This window comes from Prinia subflava, chromosome 3 (genome assembly GCF_021018805.1).
Source record: "Prinia subflava isolate CZ2003 ecotype Zambia chromosome 3, Cam_Psub_1.2, whole genome shotgun sequence".
In the NCBI taxonomy this organism is placed as follows: domain Eukaryota; kingdom Metazoa; phylum Chordata; class Aves; order Passeriformes; family Cisticolidae; genus Prinia; species Prinia subflava.
The window spans coordinates 298,082-312,488 of record NC_086249.1 but is presented as its reverse complement, the minus strand read 5'-3'; the positions used below and the strand labels follow the sequence as shown (position 1 = coordinate 312,488).

At 61.6% G+C, this 14,407-nt stretch overlaps 1 protein-coding gene across 2 annotated transcripts; it reads right to left on the bottom strand.

Annotated features, from left to right (window-relative positions):
- Positions 1–631: 631 nt before the first annotated feature.
- On the bottom strand, positions 632–14,350 carry INPPL1 (inositol polyphosphate phosphatase like 1). 2 transcript variants are annotated; one of them, XM_063393669.1, is made up of 28 exons: positions 14,163–14,350; positions 9,971–10,034; positions 9,109–9,259; positions 8,903–9,023; positions 8,678–8,818; positions 8,505–8,595; positions 8,204–8,293; positions 7,766–7,864; positions 7,430–7,580; positions 7,109–7,215; positions 6,749–6,851; positions 6,475–6,671; positions 5,974–6,091; positions 5,392–5,488; positions 5,163–5,301; positions 4,973–5,072; positions 4,801–4,889; positions 4,641–4,722; positions 4,456–4,545; positions 4,232–4,345; positions 4,025–4,113; positions 3,841–3,928; positions 3,604–3,759; positions 3,449–3,533; positions 2,953–3,102; positions 2,161–2,881; positions 1,952–2,070; positions 632–1,453 (listed from the first exon to the last, which is right to left on the bottom strand). In XM_063393669.1, the coding sequence occupies exons 1-28, from the start codon at positions 14,333–14,335 to the stop codon at positions 1,363–1,365; spliced, it is 3,816 nt and encodes a 1,271-aa protein (XP_063249739.1). In that variant the 5' UTR covers positions 14,336–14,350; the 3' UTR covers positions 632–1,362. The 2 variants fall into 2 exon arrangements, with proteins under 2 accessions (XP_063249739.1, XP_063249737.1); XM_063393667.1 differs by having other exon boundaries at positions 1,952–2,881; positions 8,678–8,815.
- Positions 14,351–14,407: the final 57 nt, after the last annotated feature.

Below are 14,407 nucleotides of genomic sequence, written 5' to 3'. Positions count from 1 at the left end.
GGGATAGGACCCCCAGGAATGGTGACAAGGACTCTTGTGGTGGAGACAGGGACACTTGGGGTAGAGATGGAACTCCCAGATACGGGGACAGGGACCCATGGGGTGAGGACAGGAATCCCCAGGGGTTGGGACAGCACATCCAGGGGAGGGATGGGGATGATCAAAGTGGAGGTAGAACCCCTGGTGCACATGTTTGATGTCCAGAGTGGGGTCAGGATCCTCTGGAGTTGGGCCAGGGACCTACAGCAAGGGGATGGGACTCCCAGGGATGGTGACAGGCATCCCCTGGGTGAGGATGGGGATATTCCAGGGTGGGATATCCACGCTGGGTACAGGGACCCTCAGGGGGACAAGTGCCCTGGGGTGGGGACAGGGACGCCCAGGGTGGAGACAGGAATCCTCACAGTGGGGATGGGACCTTCAGGGTTGGGACAGGATCCTTAGACTTGGGGATGGGGACCTAGTAGGGATGAGCTGTGCCTGTGCCTAGTGGCTGGCTGAGCTATCCCATCCCATCCCATCCCATCCCATCCCATCCCATCCCATCCCATCCCATCCCATCCCATCCCATCCCATCCCATCCCATCCCATCCCATCCCATCCCATCCCATCCCATCCCATCCCATCCCATCCCATCCCATCCCATCCCATCCCAGGCATGAAGGCACTTGGGTAGAGACACGACTTTGCTCAGAGCCTCCTCCTCCTAGCTGTGAGGGGTTGTGGATGGAGCCAGGAGCCCAAGGGTTACCCCCAAACACCTCCTCCCCCATCCCTTCTCCCAATAAATAAAAAATAACTTAATGTGAGGGCACCCCGTAGGGATCCTCATGTGAAATTATCTGACCAGGACCCACCACCCCCCGTCCCTCACTTGCCCTTCCCGCCCCATTACCCTGCACCCAGGGTGGGGGGTTGGCTGTGGAGGTCGTGGGGCTCCCACTTGCTGCTGGTGATGGCAGGATGGATGGGTGCAGGATGTGGGGCTGTGGGATGAAGGATCCTCAGCTGCAGTATGCACGGCTACAGGATCTAGGATGCACATCCACGGAACCCAGGAGATGTGGCCACAGGATCTGGGGATCTGGGATGCATGGCTGCGGGATCTGGGATGCTCAGCTGCAGGATGCAGGGCCACAGGGTCCGGGATATGTGGCAGCAGGATGCAGAATGCACAGCCATGGGATCCAGGATGTGCATCTGTGGGATGCAGGATGCTGAGCCACAGGACACATATCTGCAAGGTCTGAGACGCAGGGCTGCAGGATTTGGGATGCTGGGCTGCACGATGCGGAATGTGCAGCTGCAGGATCTGGGATGCTGGGCCATGGGATGAACGGGATGCTGAATGGGTGGTGACAGCTACTTGCGGAGCTGGAGGCTCTCCAGAAGGATGCGCTTGTGGCCAGGCTCCAGCACTCCAGCCTCTTCCAGGTCCTCCTCTGTGATGTCACTGGGAATGAGGCACAAACATGGGGCTCTCTGCCCCCAAGGGACACCCCACTTGAGGGTGCTAGAGCCTCCACTCAGGATGCTGGGTGCTCACCCAGGCTCCATCCTGTCCCTGCTGTGGGATTTTGTGACCCTCAGGGGACAGTGGGGATCCTGAGAGGCAAAGGGCACATAGGAGCAGTGGGGGCACCCTGGGGCAGCTGGGACACCCCGGGTCAGCAGGGACCCCTGAGAACAATGCCCCTCCCCCTCCCCAGGGCACCACAGAACCTTTGGGGGCCATGGGGCCCCCAAGGGGCAGCAGGGACCCCCAGGGGAAGTGGAGACTTTCAGTGGGCAGTGGGGAAGTCCATCAAGGGCAGCACCTCCACAGACCTCCCCAGAACCCAGGCATCACTATAACCCCGTGGAGAAGACACGGACAGACCAGCTGGGGTTGGCCAGGCTGGTGGTGGGAGTGGGTGGAGGCCCCTCCCCACCATTCTGGGGGGCTGCTCACCTGAGGAACTCCAGGTCATCCCAGCCATTTTGCACCAGCCCCTCCTCGTACCGCTCCAGCCCCAGCGCCCGCAGCCACTCGCCCACACCAGGCACGGCACCCACACCACGACCCAGCACCTGCATCCCAAAAGCCTCAGCACCATGGGGCACTCCAAAGGGAGCCCCAGCTGAGGTGCTGAGGACACCCACCCACCCTGCATCACCCACCTCCTCAGCCAGGTCCTCCTGGATGCTCTCCTGGATGGAGTGGGGAGGGAAGGCAAGGGGGCGGCCATAGTCAGGATGCAGGCAGCGGGAAGGCAACACCCCCTTGGCCAGCAGTGGTGGTGGGGGGACCACACTCCCCTTCCCACCCCCGTAGTCCACCTCACTCAGTGTCTTGGCCATCTGCAGCACCGAGCAGGAGCGGTCATCCAGCAGCCCTCCTGGCAGGCCCCCAGGAGCGGGCAGCCCCGCACCTGCAGGCAGTCCCCCGGTGACAGGCATCCCCCCAGCCCCCTCCATCCCAAAGCCAGCCTTGGCAGCTGGGGGTGGCCGGGGCTGCAGCTTGGGCAGGGGAGCCTCTCCGAAGGCAGCAGGGTGGGATTTGGGGTCCTCACACCCGGTGGACACTGGCAGCTCCTTGGGGGTGCCAAAGAAGGTGTTTGGGGGTAGCTCCAGCTCCCGTGGCAGTGGCGGTGGGGGAAAATCTGGCGGTGGCAGGTTGAGGGTGCCGACGTCCTCCTCATCGCTCTCTCCACCACAGCACGCCGAGGGGCACTGGCAGCGCTCTGGCAATGCCAGCTGCCCCTTGGCCTTGGGGGGCTTGCCGGGGTCCCCCGGCACCAGCAGCTGGTGGGGGACTCCCTCCAGCACGTAGTATGCTGGGTTGTTGAAGCTGTTCTTCAGGGGACCCCCTGACAGCTCTGGCATTGCCTCCGTCTTGGACCTACGGGCACAGGGGTGAGCATGGCACCTCCAGAGCAATCCCCCTCCCCAGCCCTGCCCATGTGTCCTCACCGGCTCGGGGTGGCCTCATCTCTAGGGGTGCTGCGGTGTGGGGCGGTGGGACGAGGCGCTGCTGCGGTGCTGCTCTTCTCGGACTCCTCCGGGAGCTTCCCCAGCATGGTGGTGGGGGGCTCAGCACCGGTGGTCTTCCGCCCCGCAGACCTGGTAACAGGAGTTGGGTGCCCCCAGGACAGGGCTCAGATCACCCAGCACAACCCCATGGGCTGGGTCTCAGCAGCCCAGGTTTGGGCTCAGATCCCCAAGATGGGGCACTGCTCTCTAGGACAGGGTTCAGCCATCAAAATACAGCCAGAGCCACATTTGGAGGCTCAGAGGCCCATCCCTGCCCTGTGTGGCACAGAACTGGCATCAGAACTGTCCTCAGTCACATCCCACACACCAACCCAGAGGGATACTCTGAGCAACAGCTGTGCTTAGGTGAATCCCTGAGGCCTCCCAACCCCCAGAAACCGGTGCCCCCCACCCTGCCAAGCCCTGTCCCCCATACTTGGCATTGTCCTGGGTGGTCCTGGCACCTAGTGGCACCTTCCCTTTGGTGGCTGTCATTTCATCCTTATCGACACTGATCCACTCTGCCAGGGAACAAGGGCTCAGCGGTGGAGTCCTGTCCCCACCACCCCCCCTGGGGTGAGGGGTCCTCACCATAGAGCCTCTCGCGGGTGCCCAGGCGCTCCGTGGGCACCCGGACCTTCATGGAGCCACGGATGTTGCCGGTCTCCTCACCACGGTGGGACAGGTAGGTGAGGAACTGCTGCGCTGTGCTGCCAATCATTGACTTCAGGGCAATGACACACTCCCCTGAGGGTGAGAGTGGGGACGTTGGGGGTCTGCACCCCACGGGCCCCCCGGTACTGGTGTAGTGCTGGAGTGGGCACTCACCATAGGACTCATAACCATCAAGGGATTTGACGGTGAGCAACAGATGCTGGTCCTGCAGGTACTCGATCTCAGAGAGGATGGGCTTCAGCTGTGGCCAAGGGAATGGAGTGCTGGCACTGAGTGGGGGTTTCCCTGTCTGACACTCCCCTCAGCACCCACCCTGTCAGCCCCCAGCCCTCCTCACCGTGGGCAGCTGCCGGGATGACCACTGCACCTTGAGGAAGTTGATGTTGTCACTGCTCTGGCTGTCATTCTCGAAGCTCTTCTTGAACTCTGTGGTGGTAGTGGGACATGGCATCAATCCTCGATCCTCCCAGGATGCCATGAGCTTCCTGGGACCCCTCTCAAGCCCTTTGGGACCCCCCCCCCCCATTGCCATTCCAGTCCTCACCTTCCAGGCAGGTGGAATAGAACTCGATGAAAAACTTGGTGCGACTGGAAGTCTTCACGATGGCCTCTATGCTCTCAAACTCGATGTATGCCTGCTCTGAGGACTTGGAGAGCCCTCCATGGAGAGGCAAGGTATTGGAATCCCCCAGGACCTCTCCATTTAGAGAGAGAGGTTGGACATTGGGGGAGCAGGGGACAGCAAGGTATCCCCTTGAAAACAGACACCTTTTTTGGAAACGAACTGGGACGTCACTCCCACTTCGAAGGAGCCGAAAACAGGTGAGTGGTCACTGGTGACAATGTCATCTGTGCACCCTGCAGCCAGTGTGGATGGGGAAGAAGTCAGGATGGAGCAGGGGGTCTGTCCCCAGAACAGGGACGAGGGTGCTGGGGATGGTAACTCTGCTCACCATAAGCATTGCAGTTGACATGAGTCTCGGGGTAGGACTTCCAGAGGATGCGATCACACCAGGATGGCACGTTGGTACGCACCTGATAGGGGTGGGGAGTGGGTGGGGATTCAGACTGGAGTGTCTTCCACTCCCTGACTCCTCCTGCCCCAGCACCTACCCCTGTGGGCTTCTGCTTGTGCCAGACATAGGTGTCTCGGGAGCCCCGCTCATAGCGGTAGGTTGGGGGGAAGGTGATCTCCTCCTCACCTGCAGGGACAGCAGTGGGTCAGTACAGTCCTGACAGCAGGGGGTGCAGCCCCACACCCTCCTGGAGCCCCCCCAGTCCTCACCAAAGCGCAGGAACACCTTGTGCTTCTCCTTCTCCAGATTAAGCTGATCCACCTTCAGCAGCGGCTCCAGCTCCTTGCGGTTGATGTAGTTGAGGATCTCCTTCAGGGACAAAGGGGCTGGCACTGGGCTGGGAGAGGGACCTTGATACCCCCATCCACTTTCCCACCCCCACCCACCCCTTCCCCTGACCTGGACATCCATGTCTAGGCGGTAGTTGAGGTCCCCGAACCAGAAGAGGTGGGTGAAGCGGAGGGAGATATCAAAGGAGCTCAGCTGCTTATCCCCCAGTGAGAGCAGGCGCAGGATGTCCAGGTAGTTCTGGTTTCTCCTGAAGCAGGGGACACAGGGACAGGGTGCCACAGCATGAGGACAGAGGTAACAGCCCTGTCCTGTCCCAGTCAAGGGTGGAGGTGCTCACCGTGCCGTCTTCTCATTGCCAGAGGTGAGGTGGCAGTTGACAAAGCCAAAGGAGGTGCCATTGAACATGAAGGAGACACCCACAGCGCCCTTGTTCCCTGTGAGGAAATGGGGACGTGGGATGGGATCAGGCAACCCGATTCTGCCTCGAGGATGGACGCTCAGCCAGCCAACCCACATCATGGTGATGGGGCACAGTCCCCACCTGGCCAGCTGGCACGTGCAGCCTGGCACATGCTGAGAGCCTTCCTCATGAAACACACTCTCCCAGAGTACCCCTCATGCAAAGCACACTCATCCAGGGCCTCCTCATGCAACGCAAACATTCCCAGAGCCTTCCCTGTGCACTGCACACAAAGCTCTCCCCGTGAAATGCCTGTGCCCTGGGACCGCTCCTTGTGCACCACTCACACCGGGACCCCTCCCCGTGCAATGCCCACACACCGGGACCCCTCATCATGCAAGGTACACATGCTGAGACTCCTCCTCATGCAACAAAACCCCCCATAATGCAGACACCCCAGGACTCCCCCCGGTGCAGTGCACACCCCCTGCATCCCTCCGTGCCCTGCTGTGCCCCTACCCAGGGTGTTGGCGATCCCTGTCTTGACGCTGGAGGTGCTGACATGGCTGATGCGGTTCTCGTGCTCTGGCTTCACCAGCACCACCACCTTGATGTTCCACAGGGACTGCATGGCCACCTGTGGGTGCCAGCACCCTCAGCCCCCTGCCAGCACACCCTGGGGCCCCCTGGGGCCACGGGGGCCCCTCTGGTGTGTCCACAGGGGATGCTCATTACTGCTTCACCCCAGCCACTCCCACCAAGCACTGTTCCCCAGGGAATTCCACCACCACCAATCAGTACCCACAGCCACCCAGCACCATAGGAGCATCCCAAAATACCTGGTGTCAGCAGACCTGGAGCACCCACAGCCACCTAGCACCACGAGAGCACCCCAGAACAGCTGGTGTCACAGAGCCAGAGCACAGCCACCCCCAGGAGACTGAGCATCACACAACTCCACTACCCACCAGTGCCTGCACCCCACAGCCTCCAGGGCCCCCTGCACCCCCTGGTTCTTACCGGGCGGTACTCAACCTCTGTGAAGTCTTTGAGGACAGTACGCAGAAAGTCCACCCACTCCTTGTCTCCCAGAGAATTCTCCTGGGTGCCAAAAACGTAGATGTCATGCGGTATGGCCATCGTTACCTCATCCAGGGTCTTGCCCAACCCCTTGGAGGTGATCCACGAAGTGATGTTCTTAGGGGGGGGAACACTGCCTGCAAGGGGGACAGTACAGTTAGGGGGGACCCCAGGGCCTTGAACCCCACTGTGGGCTGCCCCTAGCCCTGCTCACCCATGTTCCAGGTGCCAATGAAGACAGAGATCATGTCAGGCTCATCCTGGTTAGAATGCTTGTTCTTCATCAGCTGCAGGAGCTGGCAGAAGGCCTCACGCTTCTGCAGGAAGGGGCAATGAGGTGGGGGAAAATAGAGGGGCTCCCCACAATTCCTCTCCAGCCCCCCTGCTTTGGCTCAGCCAAACTTGGAAGCTTCTGGGCATGTGGGACCACCCCAGGGACATCACCCAGCCATCAGGCACCGGTACCCAGCGCCTGCCCCTGAGCCCTACCAGGGCCCCCACCCTCATCGTCCCCCACCCCATCCCTACAAGGGAACCCTTGTCCCCTGCCTGTCCCCAGCTGAGCATTACCCACCCGGGCACTGACAAAAACAAAGTCTTTCCGTTGCGTTTTATCCTTTTCCTTCTCAAAAACGATGCCCAGCTTGTTCTGCACCCGCTGTGACTTGATCAGCTGCCGGACTGGGGAGGAGTGGCAAGAGCTGGGAGGGTGCTGGGTGCCAGCTGGGTGCTGGAACCCCCCCAGTCCATGCTTTGGGGGACCCCCAAGATGGGGATACCCCCAGCATGAGGGAATCGCTCAGCTTCCATTTCACCACTGAGCCTCATAGGGATGCTCCCCAGTGCAAAGGCAGTCCCACGGGTGCTGGGGCCCCCCAGATGCTTCCCCACTCACTCTTGTCATGGGTGAAAGTGTTCCAGTCCTCCTGGGAGTCCTTCTGCTTCTTCAGCACCACTAGTTTACCCCCCTCCACATCCACGCTCAGCGTGTACTTCTGTGACTTCCCAATCTTGGTCAGGTCCCCCAGGGTGATATCCAGCTTCACCTGCCAGGGGACACTGGGATGAGGGAGGATACAGGGGATACCCCAGCACCCAGTCTGGCATCTGGCCTCCCCTAGAGACACCTGGGGGTCTGTGCCCTCAGTGTCACATCTGAGGTACTCAGTTGATTCTGAAATCCTCTCAAAACTCCAAAACTGGGCAGGGCAGGGGGTAGGGTGGGGCTCACCTCGAAAGTCTGCACTGGGATGCTCTTGGCCTTGCAGGAGACAGGTTGAGGAGGGGTGGTGGGGGTGGTTGAGCTCATCTCCTGCAGGGCCTTCAGTGCCTGCCAGAGCCCAAACAGGGTCAGCTGAGAGCCCACGATTCCCCCCAGCTCCACCAACCCCTTCAGTCCCACCAGCGTTCCAAGCCTCACCAGCCCTTGCAGTCTACAAGGCCCCACTGGCCCCCTCAGTCCTACCAGCGTGAGCTCCACTGGCCCTCTCCAGTCTCACTGGTGCCTCAGTTCCAGAAGCCCATCCCCTGTCCCTCAGCTCCAGCAGCCCAGCAAACCCTGCCAGCTGCCCCACTCCCACCAGTGCCCTCAGCCCCACAGCTCCTCCAGTTCATCCAGACCCCTCAGAACACCCCATCAGGCCATCCACCCCTGCATCTCCAGCCTCACCTTCTTCTCGATGGAGGACAGGAAATCTTTCAGCACAGAGAGTTTCAGCACCAGGTTCTCCAGCTCCTGCTCTCCACTCTGCCCTGCTGTCTGGAACCCCCAGCAGGACACACCAGCACTGCAATGTGAACCCCAGACCCGCCCCAGAGCCTCCCCCCACCGCAAGCAGCAGACCCCACTGGCAATCTGGGATGGGTGGGATGGGGCAGGATAGTGGGTGTTTCTCCACAGGCTTTCCCACTACCCATGGATGGTGACATGGTGGGGGGTTGCCACTAATGTGTCCCCATATTCCCCTTACCTGCTGCAGGATCTTGGAGACCATGGGGGAGCTCTGCTGGTCAAACACCTTGGAAAGGATCTCCAGCCCTGCCAGCACCTTGTCCACCTCACTGGACAGGTAAGAGGAGTCGGCTCACTGGGTGGTACAGACATCCTTCCATCTGTCCATCTGTCCCAGCAGCTGGCACTTACCTGTGCAGTCGTTTGCAGGAGGTGACAAGGGTCTTGTTGAGGTGGGGGAGACTGTTGGCCCCTCCCTTTACTGCCTCCAGGTCCAGGGTGTAGCTGCCCTTCAGGTACTCATGGGAGATGCTGCTGAGCCCATTGGTGCTGCTGAGAGAGCACCCAGGGCATGAGAGCCAGCAAGGAGGAGCAGTGGACAGACAGGGGACAGGCAGGAGACAGACAGACTCTCACCTCTCCACTGGTCCCTCTGGCACAGATGGTCCCAGGCCAGTGGGGCTGAGCCCCACCGAGGTGCCAGAGAAACTGGTGGAGCCAGAGCGTGGTGGCAACGGTGGCTTCTCATCCTCTCCATCTGCAATGGAGCAATGAGGGGCCCAGTCACTGCCAACCCAGGGATCTCAGGACCCTATTCACCTGCCCATATCACCTTGCCATACCTGAATAATCCCTGTCCTCCACGGTCTCCTTCTCTTTCTCCCTCTCAACAGGGAAGAGCAGGGTGCAGACCAGCCCCTGGTTGGGCTGCAGGTACAGGGCAATCAGCTCACTGAGCGTCTTGAAGCGCCGCACCTGCACTCCCTGTGACGTCTGTGGGGACATGGGGACACCGGGACCATCAGCGCCTGCATCCAGCATCACTGGACTCCCCCCCCAGGTGGAGACACCTCCAAGCAGGGAACCCACCATCCAGGGATGCCACCATGCAGGGATGTCCCCAAACAGCAATTTCCGCAGGCAGGGATACCACCAGGTAGGGACCCCCAGGTAGGGATAGCACCGTAAAAGGATCCCCTCGTGCAGAATTGCCACCACGCAGGGATGTTCCCATGAAGGGGCTCTCATGCAGGGACCCCCTCATACAGAGGCTCCTATGCAGAGATGCTACTGTGCAGGAACCCCTCCATGCAGGGACCCCCAGTGCAGGATGGGGGGCTGACCCCACAGCCCCATGGTTGCAACAGGGCCTGCAGGGCTGGTAGGTGGGCTGACAGGGTGCAGGCAGCAGCCATCCCTTGGCCTCCTCCCTCCCAGGGGGAGCTTTTCCTGCCCACCTGGCCAGCACAAAGAGGGTTCTGTTGCTCTAAAAATACCCACTGCCGGCCGAGATGAGCACAGCCAAGCCATCCAGCACAGCCAGGCATGTGTGTGGCATCAGGCCAGGGCTGAGGCCGGCACAGCCACCCAGCACAGTCAGAGAGACAGGCAAACTCACAGCACCAGGCCAACACTGAGCACTGCTGAGCTGGAGACCCCCCACTGCCCAGGAGCCAGAGGGTGTCCCCTGCCTGCGCTGCCCACCTGCACAGCCAGGAAATCCTCCTCGTCCGGCAGGATGCGGTAGGTGTGGACGTGTTTCTGGAACCTGTGGCAGCACGGAGGGAATCAGGGTGCTGGGGGTTGGGTGGCATCCCCCCACTTGCCAGTGCAGTCCCTGCCAGCCCCAAAGGGATGCCCAGTACTCATCCAGTCAGACCCCTACTTCATCAGCACCCACAGTGAGGAGCTTCAATACCACTATTCCCCATGGCATGCAATGAGCTGACAGGGACACCCACGGAAAATCCATGGGAAAATGCTTGCAGGATGGGTGCTGGGAGTCCCAGAGTGACTCTCCTGCTTGCTCGGACCCCATAATCAACAGCACTATGTCCTTGGCAGTGCTGCTGCCCCTGCTGCACTGCCTGTCTGTGCCAGAGGCACTGTCCCCAGCCCACAGCACAGGCAGGAGATGGCAGGCGCAGGCAGAAGCTGGCAGTCAGGACTCCAGGAAATAATTTATCCCGAGGAAGCTGACAGGAACCAGGGACGTGATCTCGGAGCAAGGGGTGACAGGCAGTGCTAAGAAATGGGGTGACAACATCAGTGGGTGCAAGGAGCAGGATTGGGACCCCTCCCCATCTCAGGGACACCAGGAGACAGGGAGCCGCAGCACTGCCAGACCTCCCCACTCCAGGGCTGCCAGCAGGGACTGTGACTCCTTGTCTGGGCTCTGGCCACAGAGGGTCACCATGAGCATTGAGGCTGCTGTCACCACACCAGGGCCACTCAGCTGCTGTGTCGCCTGCCTCAGTAGCAGCTCGACACAGGGCTGGAGGACTGGGACACAGCACAGCATCCATCCCCCCATGCTGTGCTGTGTCCCTGGACAGGGTGCCATGCTTCCACGTTCTACTCACGCTGTCAGGTCCCGTGGTGTCACTCTACAGTTCTGATTACCCTGCCATCAGCCCACAGCACGAGGGTCCCCTGGTGCCACCATGCTCCCTGCAGTGCAGGTACCCCATTTCTCCTACCTCTCCTGCAGCACCATTCCTATCCCAGCACCATTGGGATCTCCCCAGCTGCCCCACTGCCCAGTCAGGGGTGTTTGGGAGGATGGGGCCATGGAGAACCCTCTAAGTGGTAGGGGGGGCTGAATGGGAATCCACTATGGGGGCGGCTGTATGGAAAACCCTGCTAGGGTGGGTGAGGGGATCAGGGGTTCCCAGCTCAAAGGAGTCTATGGGAAAATCCCAGGTGGTAGGATAGGGTGTCTTTGTGCCCCCCCCAAATGAGGGTAGCATAAGGGGTCTCTGTGGGAAGTCCTAACACGGCTGGGGTCTCCATAGCAGGAACATCAGTGGAGGCGAGATAGGAGGTGCAAGAGGAACCCCCAGCACAGCCCTAGTATGTAGAACTCCAGACTGGAGGGGCAAGGAGCAGGACCCTTAGGGGGAACCTCAGCTGCGGGAGACATCAAGGGGTTCTCTATGGATAACTGGCGGGGGCTGGAGGGAGCAGCACAGGGGGTGGGACTGCAGTGGGGGACTGCAGGGCCCCCTGGCTGCCCAGTCCTGCACCGTTTTCAGTGGCTATTTTGGTGAGCAATGACGGGGGGCAGAGAGCACTGGGCTTGAGAACAAAGAGCCTTTCTGCAGGAGCAACGGGACTCCCCTGTCGGCTCTGACGTTCAGCCAGCACCCTGCCACGGCCCTGCCAGCACAGCAGGCAGCCCATAACCCCACTCCTCTGTGGCACACAGAGGGGGCAACTACCACCCTACTCCACCAAGAGCAGGATGTGAGCACCCTGGCAAGGGGATACCGTGTGCACACTGGCACCACCCTGGCACTGTGTCCCCATGAACTAGCAGCGAGCCAGGACGGAAGGTCCAAGCCCCCGCGCTCCTGTGGGACATCACACCAGGGCTGTCCCCAGTGGCACTGCTCACCAACCAGTGATGTCAGCACGTCCTGGAGTGCCACCATCATATGCTAGCACTGTGAGTTCCAATGATGCCCCAATATGCCACGCTGAAGCCACAAGCGTGACACCCTGGTGTGCCATGGTGAGACACCCCAGCATGTCATGGCTAGGGCACAGTGAGATGTGTGCCACATCCAGCCCAGTGAGTCCATGGTGCACCAGCGGGAGGGTTAAAGGAAGCCAATGCTGCCGGGATCCCGCTGCAGTTCCCTTTCCTCCTCCTGACCGTGCAGCTATTTTTAGGACCCCAGCAATAGCTGGGGCCAATGGCCCCACAGCCCTGTCCATCCACTCACTAGCAACGGGGGTGCCTGGTGAGCTCACAGCACCAGAGACTCCCAATAGTCCTTGTTGGAGTACAGCCTCCCAACCTGGCATCCCCATGGTGGGCTTTGCCATGCTGCATGGTCCCAATCCCACAGCCCAGCCACATGGCACCCATGGCCTCCTCACCAGATAGTGAGAGACATCAATGACAGACACACCTTACCCAGGCACCTGCACCACGATGCTGTCTGTAGCCCCTTGTCACCCACACTGGTGCCACAATGCCCTCCAGCCATGTGGCACCATTAGGTGCCAGAATTGCATGCTCTCCCAGTGCTATGCCTAGCGCTGCTTGCAAGCCCAGCTTTGTGGCAGGGAGCTGGTGCCCAGAGCCATGCTGTGCCCACACGTCTGGGCAACTGCATTTGCCACTGTCCACAGAGAAGGACAACCGTGCCACCATGGAAGCTGCATGCCTGGCACCTGCACGTGGCACCAGCACACAGTAACCCCAAGCCAGGGCAGGCCAGCTCACAGTGCACTTCCAGTTCACCCATAGGCTCTCAGGGCACAGAAAAGCTTTGAGTTCAAGTGCTCTCACCACCACCCCACAACCACATCAAGGTCCAGGTGCAGGTACAGGTAGCCAGTCTCAAGCAGAGCCGGTGGCATGCCCCAGGAGCATCCCAGCACACACACATCACCATCACAATAAGGTGCCAGAGGCCCCAGGTATGGCGGCGTGCTGGGGTGCACCACTGGGCAAAGGCACTTCAGGACCCTCAAGGTTGTCAGCACTCACCTGTGACCTGGCACAAGCTGGAAGCCATGGAGTTCCCTGGCACAACTCAAGGGCACAGAGCTGTCCCCTCTCCCCAGGCTGGGGACCCCCAGTTATGAGGGCAGGAGCTGGGGACCTCCCGTGCCATGGGTAGGCTCAGGTACCCCAAGATGTGGGGCAGAGGCCAGGCCCCCCATCTCATAGACTGCCATGGTAGCAAGGGTGGGTGTCACAGCCCCCCTGGAGCCAACCCAGTATCCCCCCAGTGCCCAGAGATCCCCAGCCTCTCCAGATCCTGTTGGTGTCTGGCCTTCTGGGACACCCAGGCCGGAGCAGGTACCATTCCCTTGGTGCTCTGTGTCCCAGAAGTGCCAGTGTCCCTCTGAACCCCCAGGTGAGATCGTGTCCATGCCCCCCAGCACCCACTGCCCAGAGATGTCCCAATCTCCCTGTGCCCAAATTCCTAGCAATCCCCACAGTACTGGTGACCCTCATGTCCACTGTATCCCCCCCAGCTGGGTGCCTCCCTCTGCCTCTTGCCCTCTTGGTGTTGGTACCCCTCAGTGCTCCCTGCGTGCTTCCCTGGATCCCTTCCAGTGATCCCCCGTGCTTCCCCTGCCCGTGCTCCCTTGGCGCCCCTCCACCCACCCTCGGTGCCTCTGTGCCCACTGTTCTTCCCGGTCCTCTCTCAGTGCTCCCCCAGACGCCCGCCCCGCGTACCCCAGTGATCCCCTGGAATCCCTGCGGTGACACCTCCATAGCGCCTCAGTGTTCTCCCTGGTACCTCGCCGGTGCTCCCCCAAATCCTTCCCGCTGCTCGCCCAGAACCCACCTCTGGCTCCCCTCCCGACCCCCCGCTCTCCTCGGACCATCCCCGAGGCCCCTCTGGTGGCGCCCTGAACACTCCACTCCTACGCGCCAATCTCCCCCGGTACCCCCGCCCCGTTTCTCCCGGGATCCCCCCAAAGCTCTGGCGATACTTCGCCGGTGCTCCCCCCCCCCCGCTGCTCCCCCAGGGTCTCCCCCGGTGCTCCCCTCGACACCCCGTCCGTGCCTCCGCAGCTTCCCCGGCCCCGCGCCGGTCCCCTCCCGGTGCGCCCCCTCCAGTCACCCCCGATGGACGCTCCGGCTCTCCCCCCATTCCCCCGGTACGGCGCGGGTGTCCCGCCGGCAGCCCCCCGCCCGTACCCCACTCACAGCAGGCAGAGCGCGTAGGCCCCCGCCACGCTCTCGCTGTCCCGCACCAGGAAGCTGCCGTCCCGCCCGGCCCGCGCCAGCTGCTCCTCGGCCGCCGCACGGCTCAGGTCTCGGTGGTACCAGGGGGGCACCGGCACCGGGGCCGCACCTCCCGCGCCCCCCGCGACCGCCATGCTCCGCTGCCGGGGCCGCGCCGCGGGGCCGCGCTCTGAGGGGGAGGGGAGAGCCGGGGGAAGGGCACCGGG